At 41.2% G+C, this 14,757-nt stretch overlaps 1 protein-coding gene across 13 annotated transcripts in view; it reads left to right on the top strand.

The window, feature by feature from the left end:
- Nucleotides 1–14,757, top strand: part of LOC118413005 (transcription factor COE3-like) — an 86,118-nt gene that overhangs the window by 48,890 nt on the left and 22,471 nt on the right. For 8 of the 13 annotated variants that reach the window (XM_035816110.1, XM_035816109.1, XM_035816112.1 and 5 more), the window contains 4 exons: nucleotides 1,423–1,504; nucleotides 7,918–8,035; nucleotides 11,117–11,170; nucleotides 12,981–13,111. In XM_035816110.1, coding sequence (XP_035672003.1) covers nucleotides 1,423–1,504; nucleotides 7,918–8,035; nucleotides 11,117–11,170; nucleotides 12,981–13,111 — 385 coding nt within the window. Of the gene's footprint in view, nucleotides 1–1,274; nucleotides 1,357–1,422; nucleotides 1,505–7,917; nucleotides 8,036–11,116; nucleotides 11,171–12,980; nucleotides 13,112–14,757 lie in introns of all 13 variants that reach the window. The other 5 variants (XM_035816117.1, XM_035816114.1, XM_035816118.1 and 2 more) reach the window with 2 other exon arrangements.

Here is a 14,757-nt window from a genome sequence, read left to right as displayed (position 1 = left end):
CGGTATTAAATTAGAGAAGTTAAATAACAATTTCATAGTTGGGCAAGTCTGTTTATGGGAAGGTTGTCTCCAGGGGTGAGGATGGGTGTTGAAGCAATTCCGGGGCTGGAGCCCAGACATCAGTACCATTTGAGACCCACCAACAGTGATTTCACCATCACCTGTTGAGGTGGGCACGGTCGATATAGCGGAATCTCTTCTACAGCGTTTCCATTAGGAGAGGATCTTGTTGGCTGTAGAGAAGTAAAGGGGATGAAGGATTTTAACCCACCTTCTGACTGTGTGGAGAACCTGTATTTTTTTTATGTCACATTTATTATTATTAGCCAAAGTGCCAATTAGTAGCCTCCGTTATGATATAATTAGAATAACAAGAATAAAAATAGTACAAAGTTTTGTGGAGAATCCTTCCCAGTGCAACAGGGCCACGACCCGCAGAAATGATTTTGGTACAGAAATGTATTCATGTTGGCGCATGATTGAAATGGCAAATTTGATTGCAACGCTGGATGACATCACGGTTCTAATGCTTTCCATAAAACAGAAAGGTACTGACATTTTGATAAATGAATGTCAGTGATCATTTTAAATGTGCATATTGAATGCATATTATTTTGTGGTATGACTTACCGAATCCCCCCTTCAGCTGATGTTAGGAAGTAAATACATGTTTCCTTCCTTAGCAGCCTACAAAATAGACGTCTATTTCAGTTTGAAAAAATTACTCAAGCAAGGTCAATTTTATGTCAATTTCTGAAATTCTTTGACCCCTTTTATTGGTCGGTGTATAATCTTAGCCTGATCGGGCGGTGCTCTGAGATTTGAATTGAAAATTATTAGATTGATACTTCCCCTTAGTGCAGGCAGATTGTGGTACAGTGGCTGGGATGTCATTGCTGATGAAATGTATGGGAATCTCCAAATTGATCCATGTGAAACGACAGTTGTGTATTTGATGTACGTTCTGTTGACTTTGTTTTGTTGTCTTTAGGGCAGTCTTTTTTTTCTAAAATCTAGAAATATACAATCTTACGTTTCATACCTTCAGCTGTCAACAGAATCTTGTGTTTGATAAATATCCGAGGTCCTCGAGTCTACTCATGATGCTGCATAAGAGTGGGATCAAGTGCAAATGCAACAGACTGCCCCCAGTAATTACATTTTGCAGGTTGTAATTAACTTACATCTTTTAATGCCAAGCTTCAGCCATCATGTTACATTCATGTTGTGTCAGTTTCTATGTTATTGATGCCTCTGCTGTTTCTTCCCTGCAGGTTTTTCCTGAAGTTTTTCATGAAATGCAATCAGAATTGTCTGAAGAATGCGGGCAATCCAAGGGACATGCGCCGTTTTCAGGTACTTTGTGCCCTATTCTTGCATGTTAAAAGTAATCGTGGTGTATCCCCTTGTGTTTGTATGCAGGTTTTTCCTCAAGGCTTTCCTGAAGTGCAATCAAAACTGCTTGAAGAACGCTGGTAACCCACGAGACATGCGACGCTTCCAGGTATTCCCCTTACCGTCCCTATGGGTGCCTTTCCCTACTTTTTCTTTGATGATGGTTAATAAAGTACGTTTGAGTTTCCTCCGTAATGTTTCTCTTCTTGCCCTCCTTTTAGCTCCGTAAACTACTTCTTTTTAGAACAATACCTTTTAAAAGAAATTTTCTTACCATGTCCATTGTCAGGATGTCATGTTTTATCTGTCCAACAATGGTGTATGAGGACTTAAAATCCTACCTGCACCAAAAGTGTATGTATGTAAGTATATAATATTCAAAGCCCCCCCCCCCCCCCCAGTTTTTGGGACAGTGTTGGGGGGTGGGGTGGATGTAGGACAATGCTTTCCGAAGAACCCCCTAGGCAAAGTCAAGGAAGGCAGTTAAAACATAGACTTGGCTATGTACAATCCCTTCCCGCGCTTTACATAAATGGCATTATAGACAAGTTAGTTTTCAAAGAATTGGCCCAACTACGTAAGTACAAAATGTAGTAGAAATGTTACAGCAAAGATTGAGATTGTTGAGTGGTCTAAAAATGACAAAACCACAGAATAACATTGTTGCTTATCTATTATGAGTCATAGAACAATGTCATGCTAGCACAGCTTTTTTAGGGTTGTCAACATGAAATGCTTAGTTACCTGTGTCCCTGTGGCAAATTGGCACATGATAATCGCATTCCTGTAACGTTAGTAGATCTGTAATTTCAGCAATAAAACCATCCTAAGGTTGCAGTAAAGCCCTTTTTGTAGGTACCACAGTATAGTGTATGCACAATTGTAAACAGAAGTGAATTGTTGCTGATTTCACCATAGTGACATCTCTGCATGGATTAAATTCCCACGCAGCAAACGTCTTTTGGTTTCTTATGTTAGACACATGCCATGTTGAACATAAGCACCCCCCTAATGTCTGATCCTTACAGTTGGAAATAGAGGAAGTTTCCTTGTAAACCGCGTGTCAAAGACATATATTTATATACAAGCATCATAATGAAACAAAATTGCTTACTTTGCGAGGAAATGCCTGGCATTGGGAGTGTGAATTCCGTATCACTTATATATGTGCTGGTATGAGCAAAGACAAAATACATTGCCATGTACATCTTGATTACTTCAACAAATACATCCAATTCGTTCAAGTTAAGATGAAATGGAATAACTCCAATGTACAAAGGGAAAGAGCATTTCTCAATCTCTTTTCTCAGTCAGTTTGAGACAAATGTTATGGACCACGTTTTATTGTAATTGTTAACCAATGAGCAAAGCTAATAGGTAAATGTTATAACTTGGATTTAACTCCAAACAGTTTATTTCACTTCTTGAATAAGAAATATAACACTTTATATTCAAATGTCAATAAAAAGCATTGAATAGGTGAAAAATTCTGCAACTCAAGATTAAAACAACTTCATTTGTAAAACATGTTCGTGAATATCAAATTACATTCTAGAGTTCCTATCTAATGTTTGTGATTAGTAGTGAATGCATTTATTAGCATAAGCATATAATATATGCTTAATCATGAATGCAATGCAGGAAGTGTCAATGACAGAAAGTGTACATTTATACAACATTTACAAGGTTGTAACATACAATTATTTCAACAATCTTCTCTTTAGCTAATAATAGCCGGGTTCTCCTTTTATGTGACAATGCATTACTTCCCCTTGTTACCATTTATTAAACCTTCCACTATTCATCATATAAAAACGTTGGCTCACGGCAGGGACACAAGTGCGCCTCATTATGTTGACTGTTCCTGTCAGTTTCCCTGAGTCTACCTGTGACATCCCTGTCGCCCTGCCTACCCCACCCTTCCTGTGTCCTGTGCCTTAGGGTGATAACCCTGGGTCAGCACACAATGTATATTATAAACTTCATCCCGGGGAGTGGGATAGAAGCGAGATCTCATCGCTGTCCAGCCAGAATATTGAATAATAACTAGTGTTTCCTTTGGATTTGGGTAATATCAGTAGAGGTGGGAACGCAGATTTAAGCGATCCTTCCTCTTAGCTTCAAAGACACAGTCTGTGTTAGAAGGGAGATGAATTTCTTTCAAGTATTTTGCAGGTATGCAACTTTAAATCAGCAGTTATAATCAATTTTTTGGGTGCTCCTGGGCAAAATTGCACAGGCATGTCCTCAGTGGGAATATAGAGTTTCAATCAATAGCCTTTAATACTGGGTTCATGGGGTCAACTTCTGCCAAATATTCATAATACAAGTACAGATCGCTAAGTGGGGACATAGTTCCACTGCTACCAAAATTACCATCACCTGTTTTTGTTGTTTCGATGAAAGTCAGTTTTATTTCTGTTGATGGCGGCACTATAATTTGCCGTAGGTTTGAATTTAGAAAATTCAAAATTGTCGGAACTGGTAAGAAATGTGTTGGAGGAAAAAGGGGAGGCAGCAGGTGGATAATTGTGAACAGCTAACTGCATTTGAGAGATGGTTTATAATGGCCCTTATCAGCATGAATTCTCACTCAATTGTCAGGAGTTATAAGACAACTGCCAGCGCTGATATCTAGATTCTTTTAGAGGAAACTTCATGCGGAGGATAAAATAAAGGATTGTGAAGAAGAAAAATTTGGGTATTGGGCAAAGTTCAAGAAATTCATGACACATCGCAAATTATCTCATCTTGCTGGGGAGGTGTGACAAAATCTACCATCAGGGCAGTCCCTAAATGAAATCAATATCTCCATCTATAATTACCCTGGGATGGCAATGTATCTCTGATTAAAAACAACTGGGGCTGATTGACATGATGATAATATTCCCCAGAAAACCTTAGAAATGTCAAACTTTGAATAATGAATAATGGTTTCGGGCTATTCAATATGGGCATTGTTGTTTTCTAATTATTGGCTTGCTGCCTGGTGCTGTAGTTAACCTCAAAAGGGAGGGCTGCCTTTGATTGCCTGTAGCCCACAAGCACTTGATTATCTAGAGGACAAAATGCCTGGTCCCCAGATAGCCTTTGGTCAGGTAAGAGCTTTGCTCTCCATACAAATGACAAAGTAGCCCAGGAACAAAGGGACCTTGTATGATTCTGATTACACAAACGTTACAAGGTAGTTCCCAAGTGATAATCTGAAGGAGTTGAACTTTCCCAATCTGTCATTGCTGGGGAGCTTGTAGAGTTCCTTGTTAGGGGTTTGTTGGTGGGTGAATGGCAAAGTTCCTGGTCCAGGGAAAGGGGGGTGATGTGATACCGTGGGAACAGGACCAACCTGCTGCCAGATAGGAAGCAAGACAACAACGCCTTGTCTTGGGTCAGGGTGGCCAGAGATGCACATGTGCCAAGGTACGTGTTCTTGGCTGAGTTTTCGACAGGTCCCACAGACAGGGTGAGGTGTCCATTTCACCCCACATCTGCAACTCTCATCTGTACCTGAAAGTTTTGGATTGTTTTCTCCCCATGGTCCCTGGAAAGAAAAACATTTGAACAATAAACTATCATGCCCAGGAAGGGGTGCCAGTCCGGAACAATATTTCACAAAGAATTAACTACTTGTTCCAAGAGAATGCAATGTGTGAGTAAGTCATGAGAAATGCAGCAGAACTTCTGACCCCTGATACACGGGTCAGTGTCAAAAATATGAAGTGCCCGCCTCTTGTTTTGCTTTCGCTGAGTGGATTCATGTCTGGACCTAGGTGATGGTTTTTGCAGGGTGCATCAGCAAAGCTGCCAGAAGGAAGGGTAAAAGGGTTTCTTTGTACTTGGAGTCAGTCCAGATCTAGGAGGGGACCAGACTTTAGCAGCCCTGTAAACAGCAATTTGGCCACCATGCCCAGAGGGAACCTCAGATAAACTCAGGCCCCAAACCATCCACTAATTAGTAGACAGAGATGGACTATAGAATCGGTTTACCTCTTCCAGACATCACAACAACTTCCTGGGGGCATTCCCCCAGTTCGCAACTCTTTCGGGCATGCCTTGTCATCTTCATCTCTATTAAGTCACAAAAGGCATTTTTTGTGTAGCATGTTAGAATTAGATCAAGGTAGAAAAGTAACCTTTCTGAGAAAATATAGCCATTTTTGACTTCTGACATTTATAAGTAAGTTTGAGAACGTTGAAGTAGTCCTCATTTTGTCTAGTTTAATCTGTCTAAAGTTTGTAGTTAAATTATTGCTGTGTCAGGTTTCATAAGGATAAGTTACACCAAAACAGGATGCAAAACAGTCTGTAACAAAGTCTGGAGATTGTTACATAGTTGATACATTTATACCAAATCATGGCTACAATATTTCATCATTGAATATAAACCTGATGTTTGGAGACACACTGAAACATCAGTCATCATGTGATTGGAATACAGTGCTTGGCTCTACCACTGTCAAACATTAATAACGTTAACTATGTTTTCCCAATATCGTGTGGGTTACTGCAATACGGCATGCACTAGTTCCTTAAACTCAGCAATTTTCATGTTGGAAAACCCAGCACACTTATTATTGATAAAGAATATGCCAGGTATAAGTAGTTGAAAATCTTGCAGCCATATGGCCACCTGTCATGAGTGTGTGTTTTGGGGGGGAGGGGGTTCTGTGGTATTGAGTTAATGTTGAATGGCAGCCACTTCAGACCCTTCAGCTTTGTCAATGAAAAACAATTCTAAGCTCTTGACAAGCTTTTGGCTACAGCTCCTCTAAATACACCAGTGTAAGAATGCCGATATTGTCAGGAGAAGAGATGTACTGAAGCCTACTATCGTAAAAAAAAAGGAAAGAAATCCCAGTGTTTGACAGTGATTCTAACTACATGTATTCTGACATTCAGGGAGTGACCTTTCAACTGCTTGAAGATATATCTCAGTCAAGTGAGTTACCAGCACACTCCAGGAAGGCTGCATGTAGTTCCTACCAGATCTCAGACTGAAAGAAATTGGCCCAAAATTGACCGACTATGCCCAAATGTGATAAAATAGCCGTAGTATTTGGGTCTGTTTCTACAATTTTGTTTGTCTGTGGAGAAGTCTAGTATTAGGGGCTATAGGGAAAGTGGGGACCTTAAAGTCGAAAAATGAAGGTTTTCAATGCCAACAAATCTATTCTATTCTTTTGGAATAGCGGGATCAACAAATGCTGTTGTTAGTAAATGTAAACAGAATTAGCATACAATTCGTCTGTTCAGATGATTCACGATCACTCATCCTCTTCAATGAAGTATTAACAGAGAGACTGCTTTTAGAGATGAGATATGTAAGGTTAGTGAGGAGTCTCACCAACAGTCTTTAAGTCCCTTTACAGTATGATAACATTGTCAATCCTATCCTCAGTAACCCACGGCTCAGTATTTATCGGCAAGTGCCGGCATAATTTGACAGAAATGGCCTTGTTTTCATGTGCAGAAGGTAGACAACTTCTTCAGTTCTTGTTGTGAGCCTTTCTGCAGTTAATCTGACTTTTGCGGCGGAAATTCAGCGCACTAAAATCATGCTACTACAACAATGCCACTACAGACAGTAGATACATGATCATTTCATAATTGTGAAAGACTTTGATGAATGAAACAACGATGGAAGCCATGATCTTGCAATGTTTTTGTGTTGTGTTTGTAACTGTATGGACAGTTTGGTACAGATTTGAGATATTTTTGGCTTGATCAGGACACTGACAGATGATCTAAAATATACTGTGTTTACTGCTAGAGTAAACATTTTCAGATATTACCAGAGTGATATCTTTATATCTCGTCTTCCGTTCGCATTTGGCACAATCTCAGCTTTCAAAAATGTAAAAAACCTTACCTATCAAGCAATTTCTGTAAAACAAGTAGTACCTTACACTATGAAGATGGTTGCCTTCCTGATGTAGCCTACTTCCATGAATGCTGGTGACAGTTATTTCAGAAATGAAGGGTTGAAACAAGTATTTACAAACTTTCGTGGCAACCAAAAAACTGTTACGGATCAAAACATAACCTCTTTGGAAGAAAAGGTCATAAGGAACTGTCATCAAAAAGTATTCTATTGGTCAAATAAGATAGACAATGTAGGAGTAGCTGTGGTTAACATTATTGACAGGTCTGATAATACATGTAGGTTGATAACAGTTGCGGTCAAAGAACTTGCAAAACCTTTTTTTCTATAGTAATGTCATTATTTTGTATTTGTAACTGTTATAATAGAGCACAGGGACTCTGTTATCTTGTTGATTAGATAGATGTCAATGTTAAACTCAAGCAACGATGACACTTATTTGACCTTCCTTATGTGTCATGACCTTGACTTTGAGAAACATCTACCCCCATTAATTGTTATGGCTGTGATGCCCCCTCACAGGGGTAAATATGGTCTTCAGATTTTGCAGTGTCTTGCCATCAAATGACAAAAATTCCCTTGCCCGAGGACAGGGAATGTGTAGGAAATGCCTAACAGTCTGCTGTGTTACATTCTTCTTCCAGGTCGTCATCGCCACAACGGTGAATGTGGACGGCCACGTGTTGGCCGTGTCAGACAACATGTTTGTGCACAACAACTCCAAACATGGAAGACGGGCCAGACGTCTGGACCCCTCAGAAGGTATGCCCGCTCCACACGGCACATGTTCCATGTCTGTCCGCCGGTAGTCTTGACAACTCGGCTCATGTTATCCAATTTAGTGTTGCTCTTGCTTAGAGGAAGAAGTATCAGTGTGCATCGCTTGCGGGCAATATTAAGAAAAAAGGCCTTGTTGTATGTATGACAAGGACAGTTTGGCAGAAGACATATTCTTTCAGGGTTAAACATCCAAGAGTAAATGAAGTTTCCAGATATGTAGAGATTTTTCCTGGTTTTCAGTGCCAAACTCTTTCATATTGGAGAGATAAGTCTATCTCTGCTATATTATGTTTTCAAGTATTGTAACAGGCAGGTTGGTACAAGGAAGTTCAACCTTTGGTAGAAAGAAGTAAAAGCTTCCCCAACATAACAACACAAACATGCCTTACCTTTTAGCTAGCCTTAAATGTCCTAAACTTACACTTGTAAAATACCCCCTACTTTTTAGTAGTAGTATTCCCTGATGCCAGTAGCCAAAGTAAATGTTGTCAGACAGTCTTTAAGAACTCCAATTGAAATGTCTTCTTAAAGGGAAGAGGTGGCCAAGATCCATGAATACCAGCATCTATCACAGACCTCCCCAATGTGTAAGGAGACAGGCTGTCTTAAACAAGACAACACCGAGGTTCTGTGCTTTTCTCTTTGCCCTTAAAAGCACGAGTCACTGAAGACTCATCGGGGGTAGAAACTTGCCATCCTCGGTGAAAGATTGCATTCATCAAGTGGTCGTGGAAAACACATTCTATTCAGATTTGCAGTTGTTGGTGTCATGCGCTGAAGGCGGATGTTTGGAAGCCCCGGCACATTTGGGAGAAAATATCAGACGGAAGCACCCTGGAAAGGTTGCCCTGGAGGCTTCTCGAGAAGCTGTTGTCAAACATGGGAAAGTTCCACTTCAATTTCCCGTCAGCTGCTTGTTGGAGCTTCGATGGAAATCATTGCTCTTAGCTGTACACTTTAATCCAGGTCCCAGAGACAAGAAGAAGGAAGGCTAATGGAAGTTGTTGGACTTGGGGCCAAAAGTGCAGATTATTTTTCCATTATTATTCTATCAACAGCCCTTTGACAAAAGATCTTAGCATGCCAAACTGAGAGAAGTGGTCTCCGAATGCTATCACCAAAGTCGCTCCCTTGATCCCAGTAATTTCTGATAATGAAGCAGAGGGATTTGAGCAACAACCTACATGTATGCACAATGTTACTGTACTGTCTAGCAGTACTGTGTGTGTGTGTGTGTGCAATCTGCCATTGCTGTCATTGTATAATGAGAAAAACCCTGCTATTTCATATCTCCATTTTGAAGTTGACCATGCACAACATTTCATTTTAGAGACGTCTCCGCATGCTTGGATTGTATTTGAACCTCTCGATGTTTGGGGTTTGTTATTGAGCCTAGTTCTAATTGGCCCAGACACTGTCTCTTAACTCACGTCAGGAAGTCTTTGTTTCGTACAGCACGGCAGAGATATCTGCCTGTATCCCAAAGATGGACGTATAGTGCCACGGGCATGGAACAACACTCTTGTTTATCCGAGGAGAAATTCCACCGGGTTTTAGGTTATAACACCCGTGTATCATAATGAAAAGCAAATCCTATTTTGGGTCCACGTAGGCTGGCTCATTGGGCAATTTGGTTTGGCTTAATAAGCTCGCTGTGGATTTGTTGTTCCAACAGAATATGCCAATGATGCCCAATTCAGCCTTCCTCATCGTACTGTAGGGAATTTCGATCACAACCTCACAGCGGTTGGTTGGCAGGTGCCGCAAATGAGTCCTTGTCTTCGTCGCTGCTTTGTGCTTGTCAAATTTTAAAGTAAAGCAAACAGATTTTCCCATGTCACTATTTTATTTCGGACTCAAGGAATCAACAAGGAATCATTGGCATTACCCTGTTGGTGATAAATGTATCAAATATTTCTGTGGTAAACAGGTTAGGAAAAAGTTGTGAATATCAAACAGTGTGGGAACAGTGAATGAATTGGCAGAGTAGATGCTGTAATTGTAAAACAGTGTCTCAGGTGTGATCTTACTTAGCTATCTTTTCAATCCAAAGAACTTTCGAACCCCTTCACATCCAGTCCTCTGAAAAATGTTTGTCTTGCTGAAGTTTAGGCATGAGATTTGTTCGGTAAAGTATGGTAAAGAAGAGGACTGTATGCCAACACGAATCCTTATCCATTTCCAGCCTGCCCTGATATGCCCTACTGTAGCGAATGCACTGTACCGTTCTAATTGTCATGGATGGACAATGGAGTAACATCTATTTCACATTGTAGCTTGATCTGCCCATGATTCCGTTCCCACATGGTTTGATGGCAACATTAGATGCCAATACCAAGGCCTGAGACAGATACTTGTTAGAGCCTACAGTGATAAATTTGAGCATAAAAAATGTACAGCCCTCTCGAGGTGATAGACGGCCATAGTTTGGTCTCATTAGAAGCAGTGTCCATCAAGTGCCACTGCTGTTATTGGGAGATGGATGCAGTTCTGGGGGAAACAAACCTAACAAGGGAGGCCAGACGGTCTTTTAGGACCTCTTGGACAGATTATCTATGGTTTCTTACCACTAATGGTTCAGGAACAAGCAAAAGTTCTTTACCAAAGAAATCAAATTGCCATCAAATGCCATGTTATTGATTGATAGATGAATACCCACACAAGAAGAGCGGCAGTAATGAGGGAGAGGGGCATTATGTAGGGTTCAAGGGATAACTGTCAGAAACTCCAACGTGGCTTCTTTAAGTGGAGGTGTTGAAAAGGAAGACAGAATAAAGAAGATTCCCATTTTTACCACTGTGTAGGGGAGCAACATGTTATTTTACGATAGAAATCTCAAGCAGTGGTGTATTGTTAGCTGTCAAATCTTTGAATGAATTGAATGCGGTAAAAGACAAGTTGAGTCACGTCAACTATGTCCCTAATATTAGCACGAATGTTCATCACAGGGAAAAGGATTTTGATTTTCTTTGTTCCAACAGAACTTGTGTTAAATCTCTATCAGCTCAGTGAAATTTTATAATTGGACATTGTTATGAAATGTCATTGTTTATTTCTATACAGATGGAGAAATGTCTTTCTGTGGCGACTCCCCCAACATAAATAGAGGGCAGAAGGGTAAACCATTTTAACCTTTATTTCTGTTCAGAAATTTCTTTGTAAAAGTATTTCCCTCTCTTAATGATAAACCTACACCTGCAGTCTTCAACCTCTAGTAGATTTTCTGTTCTCTTTTGCCACTGGGCCTGCTTGTTCTTGAAATTTAGTACTTTTAATAATTAGACAGTAGACTTGGTATTTGTATTACAGAAAAACCTTCCTATTGCAATGACATCTTGGTTACAAAAGCTTTTAAAAAGTACCTAGGGTACCATCACTCTTTAGAAGAAAAGCATAGCATGGCATTTTGTGGAATAAAAGCCTCACAGTAGCCATACAGCCTTGTTCAAAGTTACTGCCCTGTTGACTACGGAAGTACAAAAGTACGCCAAACAGAATGGTGCCCAAGCTAACCTCACATACGCATTCCCGTCAAAAAATAAGTATCACTCGAGCATTATCATAGCATACAAATTGGCAGAATAAATTTCGAGTAACGTCGGCTTTAGAAAACCGTTCAGGATTACCCAAGGAAGCGTTCGACTCATATCAGAGATATGATTTTTCTACGTCGCCCATAACTCCCGGACTGTAAAAGCAAATACCGCCGCTATGCAAATTGAAGTAATTTGACCTTTTCGGTCACGGCGAAGATTTTATTTAGCCGGCTGTCATCCGAGGAAGTAAATTAGAGATTGAGACCCCCTGGATTGTCGGAGCAGGCATTTAGCAGGGAGAAGTCTAAACTCTTGCCGAGGGCTGCTGACTTGCAGCAGATTGTCTTACTGGGAAGTGATTAGGGCTGGGGAGGTAGGAGATGAGATGATGGATAACTTAGTTATCTCCACCCAGCGCCAGCACAGTAATGGGCAGTCATTATCTAGTGAAGAATTGGCCAAACAGATAAAAGAATGAGAAGGCCGGAAACGATGCAGGTAAGAAACCAAAATGATGAAGGAAAGATGGAGTGTGCGTCAACTGTATGTCGGGTCAGAAGTTGGGGGCCTGCAGGGGTTATATAAGCACTTACTCGCGGTGTGCGCCGTACCCCCCCGCTGACTGGAAAGTTAAACTTTCACAAGGGAGGACATGTTACCAATGTGGGAGGGAAGACGCCATGCTGGGAAAATTGTTTTACCTTCTTGAAGCAAAGTTGGGGAAGTTGGCTAAGTGGTCTGCCTACCTTGTTTGCTAAAGTACATAAATGAAAAATTCACCTCATTCAGAATCTATACTGCTGGGTGGAAGGAAGAGATACTAGAAAGAGGATCGTAAGAAAGTAGCTGTATCGAGTCTGATTGGGGCTTAGCAACTTATTGACTGTCTTGCTGAGGCGATATGCCATCTGTGGAGGAGTTCGTGAAATAGTCTCCGCGGTAACTTACGGTTACGGTATTCTCTCGAGCAATGCCCTCGTCAGCTGGCAGTAAAGGTCACGAGGCACTGCAGTCGGCAAGCAGCACATCTTTCATTTTCAACACCTTCATTTGTTACAATACAGAACAAAGCGGTGTGCACCACGGGGCAGGGAGAGATGGCTGAGAACACCTTAACCTTTCCGTCATCCCGCTACTGACGGACGTTTTTTTCAGAAGCTGTCAGCATCTTTTTTTATCTTCGATATTTCGTTGTCATTAACTCTGTAGAACGTAATAAGGGTTGTCACTCGCATCTTTTGAAAATGACACTCTTGAAGGTGACGTGACACACAGAAGTCGTAAGGTGATGCAAAGTCTTGGTGTAATGGCTCATTGCTCTAACTAATACAACAATGCCAATCTGGAAAGGTGATAGTATTGTAATCCAAGTTCTATTTTGTTGTCCACAGCCACACCTTGTATCAAAGCTATCAGTCCGAGCGAGGGCTGGACGACAGGAGGTGCTACAGTCATCATCATCGGTGACAACTTCTTTGATGGCTTACAAGTCGTGTTTGGTACAATGCTGGTATGGAGCGAGGTAAGTTGGACAGTTCCTTGTAAGGCTATCTAGTATTATAGTAAAGAAAGTTTTGTGTGTTTTGTAAAGGTCATACATTGTTACTTTTTGTAGAGCTCATTATTTTTAAGTAGCAAAGGGTGGGAAGTTCCATGCCTGGAAGATGTCAGTACAGGAAGGGCTGTGTTGCCCATACTTGTATTCCTATCTGTGAATGGCTTCATAGGCCAGCTCCTCAGCTCTAGGGCCAACATGCCCAAAAGGAAATCTTACCACAGACACTTCTGAGACAGTCCGAAATTATCACACAGGAAATGTATTTACCTAGGGCTTGTGGTAAAATTTCCTTTGGGGCATGTTGGCCCAAGAGCTGTAGGCCATGGAAACAGTCTGGCGCCCAGGCTACAACCTCCGGACAGCCTTTATCTAGTCTTTAGTTAGCCTGTGATGTGACATCACGATAGAATATCAGATTGTTTGGTTTCGGGCAACTTACAGGAGATGTCAACGAAGCAAAGTGTCACTCAAGACCTCCAGATAAGTGGAAACTCTGATCTCCACAGTAACTTATTCAGTTATTGATTCCTCAATTGTTGGCACTCAGCCCATATCAGACCTTGAAATAAAAGTTCAGTATTAAAAGACCAACAAAACTTCAAATGTTTTCTTCCCAAAGTACTACTAGCTATAGAGCAGACATATATTTTGTACCCTTTTTACGGGAAGCAAGAAAGTGAGAAAAGGGGGGATTCTCTGAATCTAGTATTCCCTTTATGTTGTCAGAAAATTTATTGTCACTTGCAACAGGGTTTTAAAACAACGTTCAAGATTTGGTAGTAGTAGGGGGGGGGGGGGCAAGCTCATTCTCCAGAGCATGATATCTACGGTTTTCCGTAGATATCCATCCACATAAAAGAAAATGAAGTGGAAGATGACAGTGCATTGTGGTACACTTTGATCCTCGTTTTTGGTCACCCTGGCCTTACCATTGGACATGCCCTGTTGAACTCTCGTCTTAGTTTTGAGCTTTGTTATCAAGGAAAGAGACAAAACCATGGTGAGGGTACCTCATTACTTCATCAGCGTTCCACATCAAGCAGAGCCCGGTGATAGGCCCGTGTTTCGTAGACATCCTTGAACAGGTTCGTTTTCTGCACTTTGTTGTGTAGTGCAAGTAAATTGGACATCTAAATCAAAGCTTCCTGTGTGGAGGAATGACGGAGTTGATTAGAGATGGCATTCACTTCATCACAAAGCCTGTCAGGCACAGAGCTCAGAGGTTGTCAACCGTGGGAGTCGACATGAAAGCCCGAAGATGTAGGCTCGGGCTGTAAATGTGTCACCACAATAGCAGCTTCATCAGTCCAATCTAAACCCCAATCTACGCCGGGTGCAAGCCTGGGTGCCACTATGTCTCGTGGTATCGAGGAGGGAAGGCGGCACACAAAATCCTTCCCTGCCTGAGTGTGACAGCTTATTTTCCACCTGCATCTGTCTCCATGACGACCGGGCTCAACTCAGTACCTTGCCAATGTTCTGCTTGGTTTGCCACGGTGTTACGCCAATAATCTTTCCAGTTATCTTGCTGATGTAACTATTTCTGTAGTCCATTATGATTTGTGGCAGGCCCAGTCCCAGTCACCATTGATTTTTGTCGCGACAGGAGC

The sequence above is a fragment of the Branchiostoma floridae genome, chromosome 4 (genome assembly GCF_000003815.2).
Source record: "Branchiostoma floridae strain S238N-H82 chromosome 4, Bfl_VNyyK, whole genome shotgun sequence".
In the NCBI taxonomy this organism is placed as follows: Eukaryota; Metazoa; Chordata; class Leptocardii; order Amphioxiformes; family Branchiostomatidae; genus Branchiostoma; species Branchiostoma floridae.
The sequence above is the reverse complement of the archived record's forward strand: the minus strand, read 5'-3'. Positions and strand labels throughout refer to the sequence as shown.